General features: G+C 43.0%; 1 protein-coding gene across 1 annotated transcript in view; it reads right to left on the reverse strand.

Moving 5' to 3' along the window:
- RHOBTB3 (Rho related BTB domain containing 3) overlaps positions 1 to 18,926 on the reverse strand; it is a 61,904-nt gene that overhangs the window by 26,643 nt on the left and 16,335 nt on the right. Inside the window, exons 5-7 of the mRNA XM_018050024.1 lie at positions 12,612 to 12,723; positions 9,851 to 10,216; positions 115 to 227 (exon numbers count right to left, since the gene is read on the reverse strand). Of these exons, the coding sequence (XP_017905513.1) occupies positions 115 to 227; positions 9,851 to 10,216; positions 12,612 to 12,723 (591 nt within the window). The remainder of the gene's footprint in view (positions 1 to 114; positions 228 to 9,850; positions 10,217 to 12,611; positions 12,724 to 18,926) is intronic.

Below are 18,926 nucleotides of genomic sequence, written 5' to 3' on the forward strand. Positions count from 1 at the left end.
AAATATACTTAAGGAAAAAAATACATTATCAACTTTCCTCATGACTCCATAGTATATTCACCTCAGTATACCAGTTATAATTCAGAGAAAGTAACTTACAATAAACTAATTTACCTTTCCTGGTGTTTTTAAAATGCATTTAACTTTCTCAATTACATTTGAAACATCTCCAGAATCTTTCAATTTCTTCCTGATATCATCTTCTAACTCTTCCCACTGGAAGGCACCTGTAAAAAAATCAGTATATATTGAATTTTTTGTTAAAGCAGGAAGATAAATATTTTACTGGGTATCAATGTTCCTCTTTCTTTTTTTTAAATTATTTTCCTTTAATTTTTATTTATCAAACATATATTCTTGCAATTACACTAAAACATTTAAACAGCTCTCACATTAAAAAAAACGTTTCCCTTCACCTAAATTATTTCTCAAAAGCTGGAGTCTCCTTCCTGAACAGCTGCCACCTCTTTATAGAACAGGTGATCAGCTAATGATAACAGCAATGGCTACAATATGAGTTCCCATCACAAGAGGGCCAACACTCAGCTTATTTACTTGCTCTGAGTACGAGGTGGATTCGGTTCTTTCTAAGGCTGGATTCAGTGATACCAATCATGAAGGGCAGTGACTACCATCAGGCAAAGGAACAGAATGCATTCAGAAGGTTTCATGCACTCTTGGGTCAGATGAGGATGTTCCATAGCCAGTTCTTACAGAACCAACCGGAAGAAGAGAGCTGGATAATTTTCTATAGAACTACACAACTGGGACATTAAAAAAAATAAATAAATAAAATCACCCCACCCAGTCCCTCTCGCCCTTTTCACACCAACCCACTTTTTTTTTTTCACCTCTGCTTTTATTTATTTTTTCACACCAACCCACTTTTGAGCCATCTTCTTAGGCTCACCTCACCCCTATCCGCCCCTTTTCCTCTGTGCCTTACAGTCTCCTCGTCCAGGATCAGCAAAATGTCTCCCCGACCCCCAAACACTTCTCTCTTTGACCCACAGCAGTCTCCTACCCAGCCTTTCCACTCCCAGCTGGCCTTTTCCACATCAAGTGAATCTTACTATCAATGCAGCTGTTTCCAAAAGTGCATTTCTGTAGAGATTACCCCCACCCAGCCCATCCCTTACAGACAGTCCTAAATCCTAAAAATACAACTCAAAAAGATACAGAGTGGGTGGGCACAGTTGGGAGACCCAGGTTCTAGTTCTATTTCCGCCGTTAACGACCAGTATGAATTTAGCTGATTTATCTCTCTGGGTAACTTGAGATCCTTTTCTATTTGCTCTTGGTCTTTCCCTTCTGGTATTTCCCTTCAGGTATCCAGAACTCTGCCAGGTGCCTTCATGAATACTGGGGAGTGGAGAGGACACAGAATGAACATTTACTGAACCAGTGAGATTAGGCAGTTGCTGCCAGGCTGTACCAAGGAGATCCAAAACTAATCTTTATTAGAATCAGATTGGCAGTCCAGTTGCTCTCGGGCCTCATTATAGCTGAGCCCTGCAGCGCTTGGCATCCTTGCCGATCTTAAACTTCTCCTTACCTGCCCTTCATGACTACTACAGTGTACCCTGGGAGAGGGGTGGGGGAAGGAGAGTCCTCATTTGGGGCATTTGCTATTCTGTGGGGTACATGCTCCCACCATGGCCAAGTTCAATACAACAACACAGAACACATCCTTCAGTTCAGTTCAGTTCAGTTCAGTTCAGTCTCTAAGTCATGTCCGATTCTTTGTGACCCCATGAATCGCAGCACGCCAGGCCTCCCTGTCCATCACCATCTCCCGGAGTTCACTCAGACTCACGTCCATCGAGTCAGTGATGCCATCCAGCCATCTCATCCTCTGTGGTCCCCTTTTCCTCCTGCCCCCAATCCCTCCCAGCATCAGAGTCTTTTCCAATGAGTCAACTCTTCGCATGAGGTGGCCAAAGTACTGGGGTTTCAGCTTTAGCATCATTCCTTCCAATGAACACCCAGGGCTGATCGCCTTTAGAATGGACTGGTTGGATCTCCTTGCAGTCCAAGGGACTCTCAAGAGTCTTCTCCAACATCACAGTTCAAAAGCATTAATTCTTCAGCACTCAGCTTTCTTCACAGTCCAACTCTCACATGCATACATGACCACAGGAAAAACCATAGCCTTGACTAGATGGACCTTTGTTGGCAAAGTAATGTCTCTGCTTTTGAATATGCTATCTAGGTTGGTCATAACTTTCCTTCCAAGGAGTAAGCATCTAAGTTCATGGCTGCAGTCACCATCTTGCGGTGATTTTGGAGCCCAAAAATAAAGTCTGACACTGTTTCCACTGCTTCCCCATCTATTTCTGGGAACAGGTAAATACCACTGCCTCTCACCCATCGGCACTAGCTAGCTCCAGGGCACCCCTGCCTCTTCTTACCTTTGGGCACTCTTTTTCTGACTTCACTGTTAGCTCTTCTCCCTCCTCAAATTCCCCAAGGTGTACAGTCTAGAACAAGCCTATGCTTTTTGTTTTCCTCTTCCTCAACGAATGATTTTTAACTTCAAGTCACATACTCTTTTCACAATCTGATGAATTCTCTGGATCATTGCTCTAGAAAATTTCCCATGCACACATAGCCAGTAAAGTCTACATAAAGGAGAAGGATCCCTTAGAAGCCAAGGGACCTCAGTTCAAGAAAATTCACTCTATGCCAGTGATTCTCACCCCTAGCTATGTATTACATTTATCTGGACGATCTTTTATAAAATACCATTGGAGAAGGTGCCATCCCCAGACCAATTAAATTAGCATTTCTGGGGATGGGGCCCAGACATCAATTTTAAAAGCTTCCAGGAAATTCTAGCGTGCATTGAGTGCTGAAGACTACTGCTCTTCCTTTAGACATTTTATTGATTTTCAAAACCCAGGGTCAGTGGCAAGCAGCAAACAGTACATGGAAGCAGTTTAGACTGATACTCAGACATGTTAAAGGAGAGCACAGATACTGTTTCTTAAAAGTAAGGTTACATTCACTAAAGAACACCTACACAGTATCTCCATTCAGAAGAGTATCAGAAAGAAAACAAGCATCAGATCTAAGTGTATCAAGATTAGCAACAGGTAAATCCCTACAGGATATTAATGTTAGAGAACAGACACAGAAAGATCCAATAACTGGAAAGAAAAGTAAGCCTAGGTTATAAGGGCACTCTAATGATTGGGTTCTTTTCATAATTAGAAATGCTAATCAAATCATCTTTGACACTTAGGTCCTAATACAGCAATAATCAGACTGAGATTTCTTTTCTTTTCTTGTGGTAATAACATTTAGTGTTATGCGCTAAGCTATGTCTGACTCTTTTGTGAGCCCATGAGTGTAGCCCCCTGGCTCCTCTGGCCATGGAATTCTCCAGGCAAGAATAGTGGAGTGGGTAGCCATTCCCTTCTCCAGAGGACCTTTCCCATCCAGAGATCAAACCCAGGTCTTCTGCATTCAGGCAGATTCTTTACAGTCTGAGCAACCAAGGAAGGCCCAATAACATTTAACATGTGTTCCATTTTCTTAACATAGTTTTAATACACTACTGCTAACAATAGGCATGGTACTGTATGTTACAGCAGAGCTCTAGATCTCATCCTGCATAACTGACTGTGATTTTCTTTAACTTCTTAGAGCACTTATTTACTTAGTCTTAGAGAGCATAATCTACCCATGTGCATTCAGCTGTTCTTTTATGCAGTGCAGAAAAAAGCATATCACAGAATAATTTCAAGAGCTGGAGAATACTACGCTCATTTCCACAAATTCATTTACCCTGGCAGCATTTCAATAAGTGATGTGAAATTCTAAGGGCCATCTGTGGCAGGAAGAGCTCAGAGCTAAATTCTTGATGCTCTTACAAAGATTTCAATTGCTATCCATCTGAGATCTTATGACTCGAATTTGCCAGCATAAAGGCTGTACAGAGTATCCTAAGAATGTTACAATTGTATGCCATTTAAGGATTACTCCTCAAGACCAGGAAACTGCGGGCCTCACTTATCAGATTATTCCTCCTTCAGTGGTAAAGAATCTGCCTGACAATGCAGACAACCCAAGAGACATGGGTTTGATCCCTGGGTAGGGAGATCCCCTGGGGAAAGAAATGGCGATCCACTCCAGTATTCCTGCCTGGAAAATCCCATGGACAGAGCAGCCTGGTGGACTCCAGTTCATGGGGTTGTAAAGAGTCGGGCACCACTGAGCATGCACACGCAATGTCAGCAGCAGTCATGACGTGCTCAGACACTATGCAATGTTAGCAGCTATCCAAGAGGAGATTAACATATGCACTTACACTGTGTCTATTTGCTCAGAAATTTGAATACGAAAATGAACAGAGGCCTTCATTACAGGGGCAAAGTGTTAACCAGAGTATTAAAAGGCCCTTCCTAAATATAGGACTCGAATGTCCATGGTAGACACAATATCTACAACATTTCAAATTTCTAAAGGTTAAAAGAAAATTATAAATTTTTTTTAAAAATGGAGACATTCTCTGTTATTTGGTTCATTTTTTAAAAAAAGGAGGAGACAGGTTTAATAGGGTTTTTCAGCCCGTGTTTGCTCAGGGCAAACATTCCGGAGCACGCCCTCTCATGGGTTCTGCCTCTGCCTCCCAGTCCAACTGACGTGAGCACAACCCGCTCCTGTCTTCCACGCTTCCCAACAGGACCTGCAGCTAGGCCCGGGCTGCAAGGAGGAAACCAGTGTGAAACTAGGTCTTAAGACTTGTGCTCTGTTCAAAAGTTTTCAGATGTTGGACAACAATAAGATAAACAAACATAAAATACATAAGCCCAGCCTCTTAAGTCTCTAAGGGGGAAAAAAAAGTTAGGTTTCAAATTTTAGCCTGCTTTAATTAAAAAAATATTTTTTTAAATAAGCAACCTATGCACCAAGAAAAATCAAAGGGCAAAAGCAAAACATCAGAAAATGTTTAGACATTTGAGATTGGGAATCTGGTTGATTTTTCTTCTCAATAAATTGCATTTTGCTGAGATTGTTGTCTTTTTAAACACAATGAACAGTAGCACTTTTGCTTGAGTCTGAGGTTATACTGAGTAAATAGGTAAATAATTATTATCAGGCACCTGCTGAAGCATTCACTTTCCTTTTGCCTCAACCCACATCCAGGTCTCCCTGTAGCCCCAGGTCAGTGGCCTGTGGCCAGAGTGTACCTGGCACTACCTCTTGACCGGGTCACATGCAAACAAAGCTCAGAGCAGAAAGGCAACAGCTAAGCGTCAGACTAAGAAGTCCATGCCCTGAACTGGTTGGGGGCTTGCAGCTCAGCAAGCTCTCCATGTCATCACGCACTTCTGCCTTCTAGTCACTACTGCCAGGCTCACTGGGTTTCCACCCACCCACTAAGCATTCTCTTGCCTCAACTTCAGGCAGGGGGTACAAGAATGCATGGACAGCCCCAGCTCCAGAGAGCTCTGTGTCAGTCAGCCTGGCAGGCGATTTCACTTTGACCCTGTGCCCTGAGACCAATCACTAGGTTCCTCTTCAGGGCCTCTGGGCTGAATTCCAGGCCCTCATCCCCTGGCTGTGGCTGGTGGTTCCAGTCCTACCCAAGAGCAGGTGCTGCAGCAACTTGAGGTACAAAACATCAGCACTACCTGGAGACCACTGGAAATGCAGACCCTCATGCATTCAAGGGGTCAGATCTGATTGACAGAGTGCCTGCCAAGAACTATGGATGGAGGTTTGTTACACTGTATAGAAGGCAGTGATCAAAATCATCCCCAAGAAGAAGAAATGCAAAAAGGCAAAATGGTTGTCTGAGGAGGGCTTACAAATAGCTGAGAAGAGAAGAGAAGTGAAAGGCAAAAGAGAAAAGGAAAGATATATTCAACTGAATGCAGAGTTCCAAAGAATAGCAAAGACACATAAGAAAGCCTTCCTCAGTGATCAATGCAAAGAAATAGAGGAAAATAGTAGAATGGGTAAGACTAGAGATCTCTTCAAGAAAATTACAGATACCAAGGGAATACTTCATGCAAAGATGGGCACAATGAAGGACAGAAATGGTATGGACCTAACAGAAGCAGAAGATATTAAGAAGGGGTGGCAAGAATACACAGAAGAACTGTACAAAAACGGTCTTCATGACCCAGATAACCATGACAGTGTGATCACTCACCTAGAGCCAGACATCCTGGAATATGAAGTCAAGTGGGCCTTAGGAAGCATCACTATGGACAAAGTTAGTGGGGGTGATGGAATTCTAGCTGAGCTATTTCAAATCCTAAAAATTGATGCTGTGAAAGTGTTGCACTCAATATGCCAGCAAATTTGGAAAACTCAGCAGTGGCCACAGGACTGGAAAAGATCAGTTTTCATTCCAATCCCAAAGGAAGGCAATGCCAAAGAATATTCAAACTACTGCACAATTGCATTCATCTCACACACTAGCAAAGTAATGCTCAAAATTCTCCAAGCCAGACTTTAACAGTACATGAACCGAGAACTTCCAGATGTTCAAGCTGGATTTAGAAAAGGCAGAGGTACCAGAGATCAAATTGCCAATATCCGCTGGATCATCGAAAAAACAAGAGACTTCCAGAAAAATATCTACTTCTGCTTCACTGATTACACTAAAGTCTTTGACTGTGTGGATCACAATAAACTGTGGAAAATTCTGAAAGAGATGGGAATACCAGACCACCTGATCTGCCTGAGAAATCTGTATGCAGGTCAGGAAGCAACAGTTAGAACTGGACATGGAACAACGAACTGGTTCCATGCTGGGCTGTATGAGGCACTAACTGGAATCAAGATTGTTGGGAGAAATATCAATAACCTCAGATATGCAGATGACACCACCCTTATGGCAGAAAGTGAACAATTAAACAGCCTCTTGATGAAAGTGAAAGAGGAGAGAAAAAGTTGGCTTTAAACTCAACATTCAAAAAACTAAGATCATGACATCTGGTTCCATCACTTCATGACAAATAGATGGGGAAAAAATGGAAACAGCGACAGACTTTATTTTCTTGGGCTCTGAAATCACCGCGGATGGTGACTGCAGCCGTGAAATTCAGCTTGCTCCCTGGAAGAAAAGCTATGACCAACCTAGACAGCATATTAAAAAGCAGAGACATTACTTCACCGACAAAAGTCCATTTAGTCAAAGCTATGGTTTTCCCAGTATTCATGTACAGATGTGAGAATTGGACCATAAAGAAAGCTGAGCACCAAAGAATTGATGCTTTTGAACTGTGGTGTTGGAGAAGGCTCTTGAGAGTCCCTTGGACTGCAGAGAGATCAAACCAGTCAAACCTAAAGGAAATCAGTCCTGAATGTTCATTGGAAGGACTGATGTTGAAGCTGAAACTCCAATACTTTGGCCACCTGATGCGAAGAACTGACTCACTGGAAAACACCCTGATGCTGGGAAAGACTGAAGGTGGGAGAAGGGGACGACAGAGGATGAGATGGCTGGATGGCATGATCGACTCAATGGACATGAGTCTGAGCAAGCTCCAGGAGTTGGTGATGGACAGTGAGGCCTGGCGTGTTGCAGTCCCTGGGGTCGCAAAAAGTTGGACGTGACTGAGCGACTAAACTGAACCGATGCCCCGCCAGGGCCCACCAAATCAGAACCTGCATATTAACAAGATCACCAGGTGACTGGCAGGTACTTTAAGGTTTGAAGAGCACTGGTACTGGTGATAGAGAGGCTGCAAGACCAATCACCTGTTTTCAGAATGTCGGCCTTCCTTAGGCTGAGCTCCCGAATAACAGTGCTTCCTAACTGCACTCCTGTCTTGCCTGCTCTTCCACCTTCCCACCATCACTAGAGAGGATCTTCCCAAAGCCCAGTCTGATCATGCATAAAGTTCTAGAACAGCTTCTCAGGACAGCAGGAGCAGCTCCCAAGGGCCCTGCCAGCCTTATCTCCTTCCAGCCATCCCCTCCCACTCCACATTCCATCCATGGAAACTACCTGTGGTTCCCAGGAAACATCAGTCACCAAAGGTTACATTTTCATTAGAGCAAGTTTCTCAACATATTCATCTCTCTCAAAAAGCATCAGAGAGTGAATACATGAATGGCTTATAACAGGCGATCAACTCTGGGGAAAGGTACTAGGGCGTAAGAACTTTCTTCTTTTCTCTCTCCCTTTTTTCCATCTGCATGTATGAATTTTACAATTAAAAAAAAAATTACTCCCTAGGAGAGAGATAAGCAGGTTCTGTCACTGGACATACATTTAGTCATTTTATTGCTACCATATTAAAGAGGATAGAACTGACCTCAAAGTGCTCATGTGCCTTTGAAAGTATTTAATGGATACTGTGGGAAACATGCTGAATAATTCATGACTGCAACAGCAGACTCATTGAAAAGAAAAGGCAAACACTTCCATCACGGTTCTCTGACATATCATTAAAGACATTTTTTTTCTTCTAACGTGTACACATTTTGGCTTTTCGAAATTAGTCCTAATTCTGAACTGTGAGATTCTAAGTTTAAACATAAAAATCTGTTGTACTAAATGAAGACTCTAGCTTATCTGGTTTGTTCACGTAATGATTCACAGCTACTAGCGTCTACTCATTAGTTCAGCCTACACTTAACAGAGAGGCTGCCATGCCGAAGGCACTGACTGCTGGTATGCTCTGCAGGGTGGAATATTCCAAGCAAATATTCACCTAATGGATTTAAGATTTATATCACCACATTCAACTCCAATATGTATATTTTTAATCCACTTAAATCTGCATGCTACAACTGTATTTTTCATAACCATTAACTTCTTAACTTGCAAAACTACACACAACCCCAATGAAAAAAAGAAAAATCTCATCATCAATCATTTGACTGAATCCATAGGGATTCTCTAGGCAAGAATACTGCAGCGGGTGGCCATGTCCTCCTCCAGGGACTCTTCCCAACCTAGGGACTGAACCCAGGTCTTCTGCATTGCAGGTGGATTCTTTACCAGCTGAGTTACCCAGGAAGCCACCCTGTTAAAATAACTCAAATTAAAAAGTCTAATCTTTAGAATATATGTGCTATACTGAGCTTTTAAAAGGATAAGAAGAAAAGCAATCGATAAGCTGAATCTTACAAAGGTTAGAGAGCAGAAGTAACAGCAGTTTGAAATACTCATAGTCAAAGTTAATCAGATTTCAGTCCGAACTAACTTTAGATACTGTTTCTAGTTGCTAAACTGAATGCAATGATCATGGTAATTTCTCCCTTCTATTCCCTCCAAAATCTGCGTCAAACAAGAATACGTAAGTAAAGACACTTATTTTCATATATATTTGAAGAATTTTATTTCTTTAAAGTTAAACCAGACAATGAATTCTTGAATACTGAATATTCAAAATGAATTCTGAATATTCTTTGAAATATAATGGCTTCCCCTGTGGCTCAGATGGTAAGGAATTTGCCTGCAATGTGGGAGATCCAGGTTTGATCCCTAGGTCAGGAAAATCCCTGGAGAAGAGAGTGGATACCTCCTCCAGTATTCTTGCCTGGAGAATTCCATGGACACAGGAGCCTGGAGGGCTACAATCCATGAGATCACAGAGTCGGACACAACTAAGTGACTAACACTTAAAATACTAACGTACTCGCTCAATAGGAAAAGAGGTTATTGTTTCTACAGGTAGATGTAAAACCAAGGCAAGGAAACTTGTAAGGAGAAAGCTTGGACCAGTTCCTGTGGATAAAGCAAACCCGATTTCATTTACAATCTTCATCTCAGATAGTATGAAGAAGAGAAAGATAAAACCATCCCGTAATACATGAGGCCCACGGGCATACTTCATCTCAAAAGCTTATGAGGCTGTACCAGAACCATTTGACAAGATACCTGAATAAATGAAGCGCAGGATGTCCGATAAACAAGAACAGAAGAAGGCGTCTTTAACAATGACTCGTAAGGGCGGGTTGCCCGGAGACTCCTGGCTAGCACCTGGAAACGCGGGGTCTCTGTTTATAGTAAAGAGATCCTGGGTAGTTTGGATGATACTGGAATCCTGAATGTCGGCAGGACTCTTCACGCTGAAGAGCAGCATGAACACATGGCTGACGGCGCAGAGAACGATCTTGTGGGCCTCGGCCACTTCCTTTAAATCTGGGCTGTAAAACACCACGTCCACACACTGGCAGCAGAACAGCAAGTTGTTTAAGTCGGCGTTATAATGCGATGCTTCAGCCTTCAAGACGGGCATTTTCTCTGTTTCAAAAAAGAAGATAAGAATAACAAACTGCTCTTTAGGTCTACACACCCCCGTCACTTCACGTTTAAACACAACAAAACAATCTATTTTTTTTAATATTATTAGGTTGAACCATAGGAAGTTGCCAATATTTGGCCATTTTGGACCCAGAAAAACAGCACCTTTTCTATAGCTTCATCTAATTATAAACTAACTATCCAGGAATGACACAGATACACAGAAATACTGTATTTACTTTTCATAGTACAAATGAAAAATGTACCAATGCCACAAAGAGCATTTCTCACTAGGTGTGCCCCCACATAAAATATTTCTCCAAATGCTCGATTTTAGTTATGCTGGCTGTCATCATTCTTCACCTGATGAAAAATTCAAAGAAATTTCTGAAAGTTCTGAAGAACCCAACCTCACATCTGAAGTAGTTTTCCTCCCAGAACAACTGAAGGCAGAGGCATGAATTGTTAAAACTGCAGCCTCTCAAAAGCCAGGGTTCCGAGTTTTGGACTTTGATGGTTTAAAACCATCTTGACCATTTTATTCTGATGCTAAAGTTTGTCTTTCCCTCCTAGTAAAACATTACGCTGCCCCACAGCCAGCTTTTTCCTCTTGGCATACGTCAGGGAGATTGCTGGTCAAGCTCCATGATTTCCACAAGGGGATGTAACCTTCCATTCCCTAGTTTGATCACTAACTAAATTACATTAGCCTCCATCAATTCAGAACATCGGCCCTGAGAACCACAGCCCAGGTCCTCATCATAGACTCTAATTGTGAACAGTTTGCTAACTTTCATCTAAAGCTACACTGAGGAAAGTGTGACCTGGGAAGGGTTGCCTGAAGGATATACAATCATCTAAACCAGTACCATTCAGCTTTCTTCAAGAATAAAAACAATTCTTTATTCTAAAGCAGAACTCTAGTCTACAAACTGGACGACAACAAGGTAAGTTGGGGGCCAGGCTCTTTCTGCTCCGTACCCTATCCATCCTCTTCTCTCTATCACCAGAGGCACCCTACAGATCCTGACTGTCTGAGAACAGTTTATAAAAACCACGTGCCCCAAAGCCCGGGATCGGTCCTTAGCAGAAGTCAGCACCGGAACAAACGTGCACCCTGGACCTTGAGTTATGGTCAGTGCGATGCCACAGCGCTCCCGTGGGAAGGTCACACCTGCCCACTATCTCACCTGCTGGCCCCAGATGAAGACCCACAGGTTGTAGTGCTAAATGACCTGAAGCATTCTGCCTTGTCTGAGCAACTGGTATATTTTCTCTTCTTGATTAATAAGAACTAAGAAATTATGCATCAGTATTATTGACTTGGCCACCCCCCACTCATCTTCACATCCAGGAAGTAATTAAGGGCCCAGGGTTTGCTACGTAAAAGACCACATCACCCCTTTCACCCTGCACGTCACAAAGTTCAAAGCCAATTTTACGGTCTGTATGTCCACATTTTTGGAACTGACTTCCCATACAAAATTACACTCTCTTGGCTTGTTCATGAACATTCATTCATTCACCAAATACTTATCAAGTACAAACAATATCCATAATTACTTGATCTGAACACAGTATTATTTTACCATTGCTATTACAAGATTATGCAATAAGCTCTGGTAAGTTGATATGATTTATTTTTAACTTTATTTTCCTCTAACCCTATATCATGAACATTTTCAAACAGTCATAAACCTCAAAGAATGATACAATGAGCACACATATATCTTGCCCTTAAATTCTGTAATTATTAACACTTTCCTTTTTGGCCTTATCTCTAAATTTTCTCCCTCTCTCTGTGTGTGTGCAACTCTCCTTCACTCACAAACCATTTAAAAGTAATTTGTAATCATCAGGATACTTTAGTTCTAAATACTTTCATATTTACTCATAACTCATATTTATCTCCTAAGAATAAGAACATTCTTCTACTAAACACAGTACTATTATTATATGTAAGAAAATCTATAGTAATCCCATAGTATCATCTAATTTCCCATCCATAACGAAATTTTACACAACTGTCCCAAGAACATCTTTTACTTGTTTTTATGGAACCTGTATCCACTCAAAGTTCATGCATCACATCTGGTTACTTCTCACTGGACTGTAATTTAGAGCAGCTCTCTATCATACACACCATTCCTAAAGAATCTACAGGTTCAAGTTTTCAAGACAATAGTCCTCAAAATGTGACCCAGGTACCACCTGCTTCAGAATCATCTGGGAGGCTTATTTAAAAATCAGATTCAGATTCCATCCCAGACTCACTGAATCGGAATGTCAGGTGAGTCCTGAACACACTCAAATTTGAGAACAACTGCCCCCATGCTTTTGAAATGATCTACAATGAATATCAACAGAAAGTTTAGACACGGGCTAATAAACACACCTGGCTGTTCAAGCTGAGGTGGTCTAATTCCATGAAACGAGTTGCTCATCTTTCTTCTCTTCATTTTTTCACTTGTCTTCTGATTTAAGGCCTGGATCATGAAATATTCCAACTAAAACAAGAATCAAATGTTAGAGCTCTGACAAAATTATGTATCTGACATGATTATTTGGACCCCAAATCACAGCTGCCACTACCATCGACATGTATGCCTTAGCCAATACTTTTTAATTTTTTTTATTTTTTAAAAACATCTATCAGGCAGAACAGTCTGTGCCTTGTCAAACTATCATTCAAGGAAAACACTGTACTTTCTCTTGAATAATCAAGAATGCCAAGCAGTACATCCATGTGACTAAGAATAACCACCTCATGGGCAACTATAACAACTGACATTAGAAAAATTCAAACCAAGGGCAGATCTTTAGCTTTGGGTCACATATGCTCACAACAATTCGGAAAGTTCATACGTGCTCTACTTTTTTTCCTGAACAAATTACTTTGAAACGCATCCATCATTTCATAAATTAAAAATCTTAACCACATGCACTTACACAGCTCTGGGCATGTGATGCCTGGGGCAAAAGTACAAAAGGAGGTCCACATACCACCTGCCTAAATATTTAAGTGTTTCAAATCAAGAAAATAAACTGTTACATAAAATATATTCTATCATCCTGCTTTGCCAAGTATGTCATCATTTAAACTGGAAGGCCTGGTTCAGATTTAAATTGTGAGACTCCTCAGAGTTTCCTGCAGCACAGAGAGCTGGCCCCTAACTCCTGGGACCCAAGACCCCCCTTCTGCTCTCCGCCTGCCCACTCCACACTCCCCTACCTGAGGGCACTGGAGCATGCAGGTAGACATCCAGCCCTACACAACCGAGGTCCAGCCACTCTCCCCTCCCCTACTCCTCATATCCAGTCACCCCTTGGTCACCTCTCAGGCCTCAGGGTGTACATTATCAGACATGTGGGCCACCTTCAGGTAGATGGACCCAGGGAAGAGACTGGAACAGACTGGGCAAAACAGACTCAGCAAAACAGACTCAGTACCAGCTGGTCAGAGGACTCGGGATGCTGGGTCACAGCACAGAATGCAATGCTCTGTGTTGATGGAAATGTCCTATAACATCTGTGCTAATCATGGAACAGTAGCCACTAGCTAATTGTAGCTATGGAGGACCTGAAATGTGGATAGTGCACTTGAGGAATGGAATTTTTTATTATTATTTATGTATGTACGTGTAAGTCTCTTGAGAATCCCCTGGACTGCAAGGAGATCCAACCAGTCAATCTTAAAGGAAATCAGTCCTGAATATTCATTGGAAGGACTGATGCTGAAGCTGAAGCTCCAATACTTTGGCCACTCAATGCGAAGAGCTGACTCATTGGAAAAGACCCTGATGCTGGGAAAGATTGAGGACAGGAGGAGAAGGGGATGACAGAGGATGAGATGGTTGGATGGCATCACCATCTCAATGGACTTGAGTTTGAGCAAGCTCCAGGAGATAGTGAAGGACAGGAAGCCTGGTGCGCTGCAGTCCATGGGGTCGCAAAGAGTTGGACATGACCTGGTGACTGAACAGCAAAAATTATTTATGTATGTATGGGCTTCCTGGGTGGCTAAGCAATAAAGAATCTGTCTGCAATACAAGAGACGTGCATTCGATCCCTGGGTTTGGAAGGTTTCCCTGGAGAAGGAAATGGCAACCCACTCCAGTATTCTTGCCTGGAATATCCCATGGACAGAGGAGCGCTGCATATGAGATAGAACAAGTGAAACAAGCTAGATAAAAGTAAAAGATGCTCACATAGCCCAGGTGTTTAAAAATAAACAAGGCTGCTCATTAGAGACATATTTGGAGCTCTGGTTTAAAAAATAAAAAGCACTTCCTGGGCATTTGTATTTTTCAAAAAATTCCAAGATGATTCTGATATACATCTGGATTTTAAAAAGTGATGACAGGTTCTTTTATTAAGTGGTGGTTTTGGAGATATAGAATTCTATAACTTTTCTGTTGGCCAATCGTGATGCAGTGGTATTAAGCGAGTAATAGTTACACAATCACAATAGTAAAATGTGTTTATCAGTTTTCACAACCAATAACCAGACAGAGAATAAAAGATAACTATAATTGCACACCATAATGGGAACATGATTAAACTGTCAATATCAAATAACTACATACAACCTGGGGGGTCAAGGAGAGTGATGTGGTGAGTGGAAGTGCATACACGCACTTGTTTTCATCTGCTCAGCTGGTCTATGTCTTTTGGTTGATGCATTTAATCCATTTACATTTAAGCTAATTATCAATATTTATGACTCTATTACTGCTTTCTTAATTGTTCTGGATTTATTTTCTGTAGGTAGGGATTTTCTTGGGCTTCCCTGGTGGCTCAGATGGTTAAGAATCCACCTGAAACTCAGGAGACCTACGTTTGATCCCTGGGTTGGGAAGATCCCCTGGAGGAGGGCATGGCAACCCACTCCGGTATTCTGGCCTGGAGAATCCCCATGGACAGAGAAGCCTGGAGGGCTACAGTCCATGGGGTTGCAAAGAGCCGGACAGGACTGAGTGACTCAGCACAGCACAGCACAGGGCTTTTCCTCCTCTTGTTTTCTGTTTAGAGAAGTTCCCTTAGCAATTGTTGTAAAGCTGGTTTGGTGGTGCTGAATTCTTTTAATTTTTGCTTGTCTGGAAAGCTTTTGATTTCTCCATCAAATCTGAAGGAGAGTCTTGCTGGGTAGAGTATTTCTGCTCGTAGGTTCTTCCCTTTCATCACTTTAAATATGTCATGCCATTCCCTTCTGGCTTGTAGTTTCTGCTGAGAAATCAGCTGATGGCCTGATGGGAGTTCACTGGCATGTTATTTGTCATTCTTCCTTGGTTGCTTTTAATATTTTAAGTTTTGTCAGTTTGATTACTATGTCTCAGTGTGTGCTTCCTTGGGTTCATTCTGTTTGGGACACTCTGTGCTTCCTGGACTTGGCTGACTATTTTCTTTCCCATGTTAGGGAAATTCTCAGTTATTATCTCTTCAAATATCTTCTCAGGTCCTTTCTCTCGTCTCCTTCTGGGACCCCCTACAATGTGAATACTGGTGTGCTCAATGTTGTCCCAGAGGTCTCTGATACTGTCTTCATTTCCTTTCGTCCTTTTCTCTATATTCTGCCCTGTGGCAGTGCTTTCCACCATTCTGCCCTCCAGGTAATTTATCTGTGCTTCTGCCTGTTACTCTGCTGTGGATTCCTCCTAGAGCATTGCTCGCCTCTGTTGGTTCTTTAGTTCTTAGAGGTCTTTGGTAAACATTTCTTGCATCTTCTCAATCTTTGCCTCCATTCCTTTTCCAAGATCCTGAATCAAACTCACTGTCTTTATCCTGAATTCTTTTTCTGGAAGGTTGCCTATCTCTACCTCATTTAGTTGTTTTTCTGGGGTTTTACCTTGTCCCTTCATCTGGGACACAGCTTTCTGCTTTTTCATGCTGATTAACTTCCTGTGATGTGGTTCTGTATTAGTCGATGGGAGATTGTGGTTCTTCTTGCTTCTTCTGTCTGCCTTTTTTGATGGAGGAGACCATGAGGCTTGTGTAAGCTTTCTGATGGGACGGACTGGTGGTGGGAAAAACTGGGTCTTGCTCTGGTGGGCAGGACCTTGCTCAGTAAAGCTTTAAACCTATTATCTGCTGATGGGTGGGGGTTGTGCTCCCTCCCTGCTAGTTTTTTGATCTGAGGCAACCCAGCCCTGACTTCCCTGGTGGCTCAGACAATAAAGCATCTGCCTACAATGCGGGAGATCTGGGTTCAATCCCTGGATCAGGAAGATCTCCTGGAGAAGGAAATGGCAACCCACCCCAGTATTCTTGCCTGGAAAATCCCATGGACAGAGGAGCCTAGTAGGCTACAGTCCATGGGGTCGCAAAGAGTCGGACCCGACTGAGCGACTTCACTTTCTAACCCAGCCCTACAGGCTAGTCTACAGGCTCCATCGTCTGGCTAATGGTGAGCTCCAAGGGTGTTTACGCCAAAGGGGACCTTCCCAGACAGCTGCTGCCAGTCCCCCCGTCCCTGCAATGAGCCCCTGCTGACCCACGCCTCCATAGGAGACCCTCTAACACTAGCAGGTCATTTTGGTTTAGTTTCCCGCAGAGTCACTGCTCCTTTCCTCTGAGTCTTGATTGGTGCGTGCAACGTTTTGTTTGTGCCCTCCAAGTCTGGAGTCTCCATCTCCCCCAGTCCTGTGGAAGTCTTGTAATCCAATCCCACTGGGCTTCAAGGTCGGATTCCCTGGGGATTCCCAGTCCCTGTGTCAGGTCTGTAGGCTGGGAAGCCCAACATAGGGTTCCAAACCTTCACAACAGTTGGAGAACTTCTTTGGTATTAACTGTTCTCCGGTTTGAGGGTCACCCACCCAGCGGGTATGGGATTTGATTTCATTGTCACTGTGCCCCTCCTGCCATCTCACTGCGGCTTCTTCTTTGTCTCTGGACGTGGGGCACTGCTTTCTGGTAGGTTCCGGCGTCCACCTGTCGATGGATGTTCAGCAGCTAGTGCTCTCGCAAGAGGAGCTGACAGCATGTGCTCCTACTCCGCCATCTTGAACTGGAAGTCTCCTGCGTTATTTCTAGATTAATTTAAATATAAACAGCCAGATGTGGCTAGTGGCTACCACACGGACGGTGCAGGTCAGGAGGGGAGCTACGAGCTGCAGTGGGCACTTCCTCATGGGTCCATCAACTGGTGCTCTGGGGGGAGGGGTGCAACCAGAGGAGGCCTTCAGAGCTCAAGGGCACAGGCTGCCCTTGGCCAGGTCTGAGGGTAACATTGCACTGCTCTTCCTCCCTGACTGCTAAACACAAGATATTAATAGTGAAATGCACCTTTCACTCTGACATTAACACTCCATCCATAATCTTGCAAATACCACTGTTTCTTACACTCAAGGTCCCAGTTATATTTTACTATTCAAGGGTCTAAAGGAGACCATTCTGATCTTATTTTCACATTCTCATTGAGTCTTGAGTTAAGGCAAAAGGAAACCACAAGCTTTTCTCCGGACTCTGACCACTTCTTTGATTCTCATCACGCCTCCAACACTAGGTGTTAGGAACACAGAGAAACAACGAGGGAAGAGAAGAGAACCTGGGAGCTGGGAAATGGGAAGAGTGATCCTGAGAGCCTCAGGGCCAGGAACCTGGAAAGGGAACATGAGATCAAAGATGCAAGTGCTCCATCTTCTCTAACAAACAAAACCAAACTATCCTTTTCCCTTTCAGTTCAGTTCAGGCTCTCAGTAGTGTCCAACTCTTTGTGACCCCATGGACTGCAGCACACCAGGCTCCCCTGTCCTCCACTATCCCCCAGAATTTGATCAAACTCATGTCCTTTGAGTCAGTGATGCTATCCAACCAACTCATCCTCTGCCACCCCGCCTTCTCCTTTTGCTTTCAATCTTTTCCAGCATTATGGTCTTCTCCAATGAGTTGGGTCTTCTCCAATGAGTTGGCTCTTCGCATCAGGTGGCTAAAGGGGTGGAGCTTCCACATGGGTCCTTCCAATGAATATTCAGAGTTGATTTCCTTCAGGATTGATTCATTTGATCAACTTGCAGTTCAAAGGACTCTCAAGAGTTTTCTCCAGCACCTCGGTTTGAAAGCACCAATTCTTTGGCACTCTGCCTTCTTTTGGTCCAACTCTCATAGCCATACATGACTATTGGAAAAGCCATAGCTTTGACTATACAGACCTTTGTTGACAAAGTGATGTCTCCATTTTTTAATACACTGTCTAGGTTTCTTATAGCTTTTCTTACAAGAACGAAGTGAAGTGAAAATTGTTCAGTCATGTCCAACTCTTTGAGACCCCATGGACAATAGTCCATGGAATTCTCCAGCCAGAATACTGGAGTGGGCAGCCTTTCCCTTCTCCAGGGGATCTTCCCAACTCCGGGACTGAATCCAGGTCTTCTCATTGCAGGCGGATTCTTTACCAGCTGAGCCACAAGGGAAGCCCAACAGTACTGGAGTGGGTAGCCTTTCCCTTTTCCAGGGGATCTTCCCGACCCAGGAATTGAACTGGGGTCTCCTGCACTGCAGGTGGATTCTTTACCAACTGAGCTATCAAGGAAGTCCACCCAAGAACCAAGCGTCTTTGAATTTCATGGCTGCAGTCACTGTCCACAGCGATTTCGGAGCCCAGGAAAATAAAGTCTGTCACTGTTTCCACTTCACAGCAAACAGAAGGGGGGAAGTGGAGGCAGTGACAACAACAACAACCATTTCACAAGATTGAAACTATTCTTGATTTTAA

This window comes from Capra hircus, chromosome 7, assembly GCF_001704415.2.
Source record: "Capra hircus breed San Clemente chromosome 7, ASM170441v1, whole genome shotgun sequence".
Taxonomy (NCBI): Eukaryota; Metazoa; Chordata; class Mammalia; order Artiodactyla; family Bovidae; genus Capra; species Capra hircus.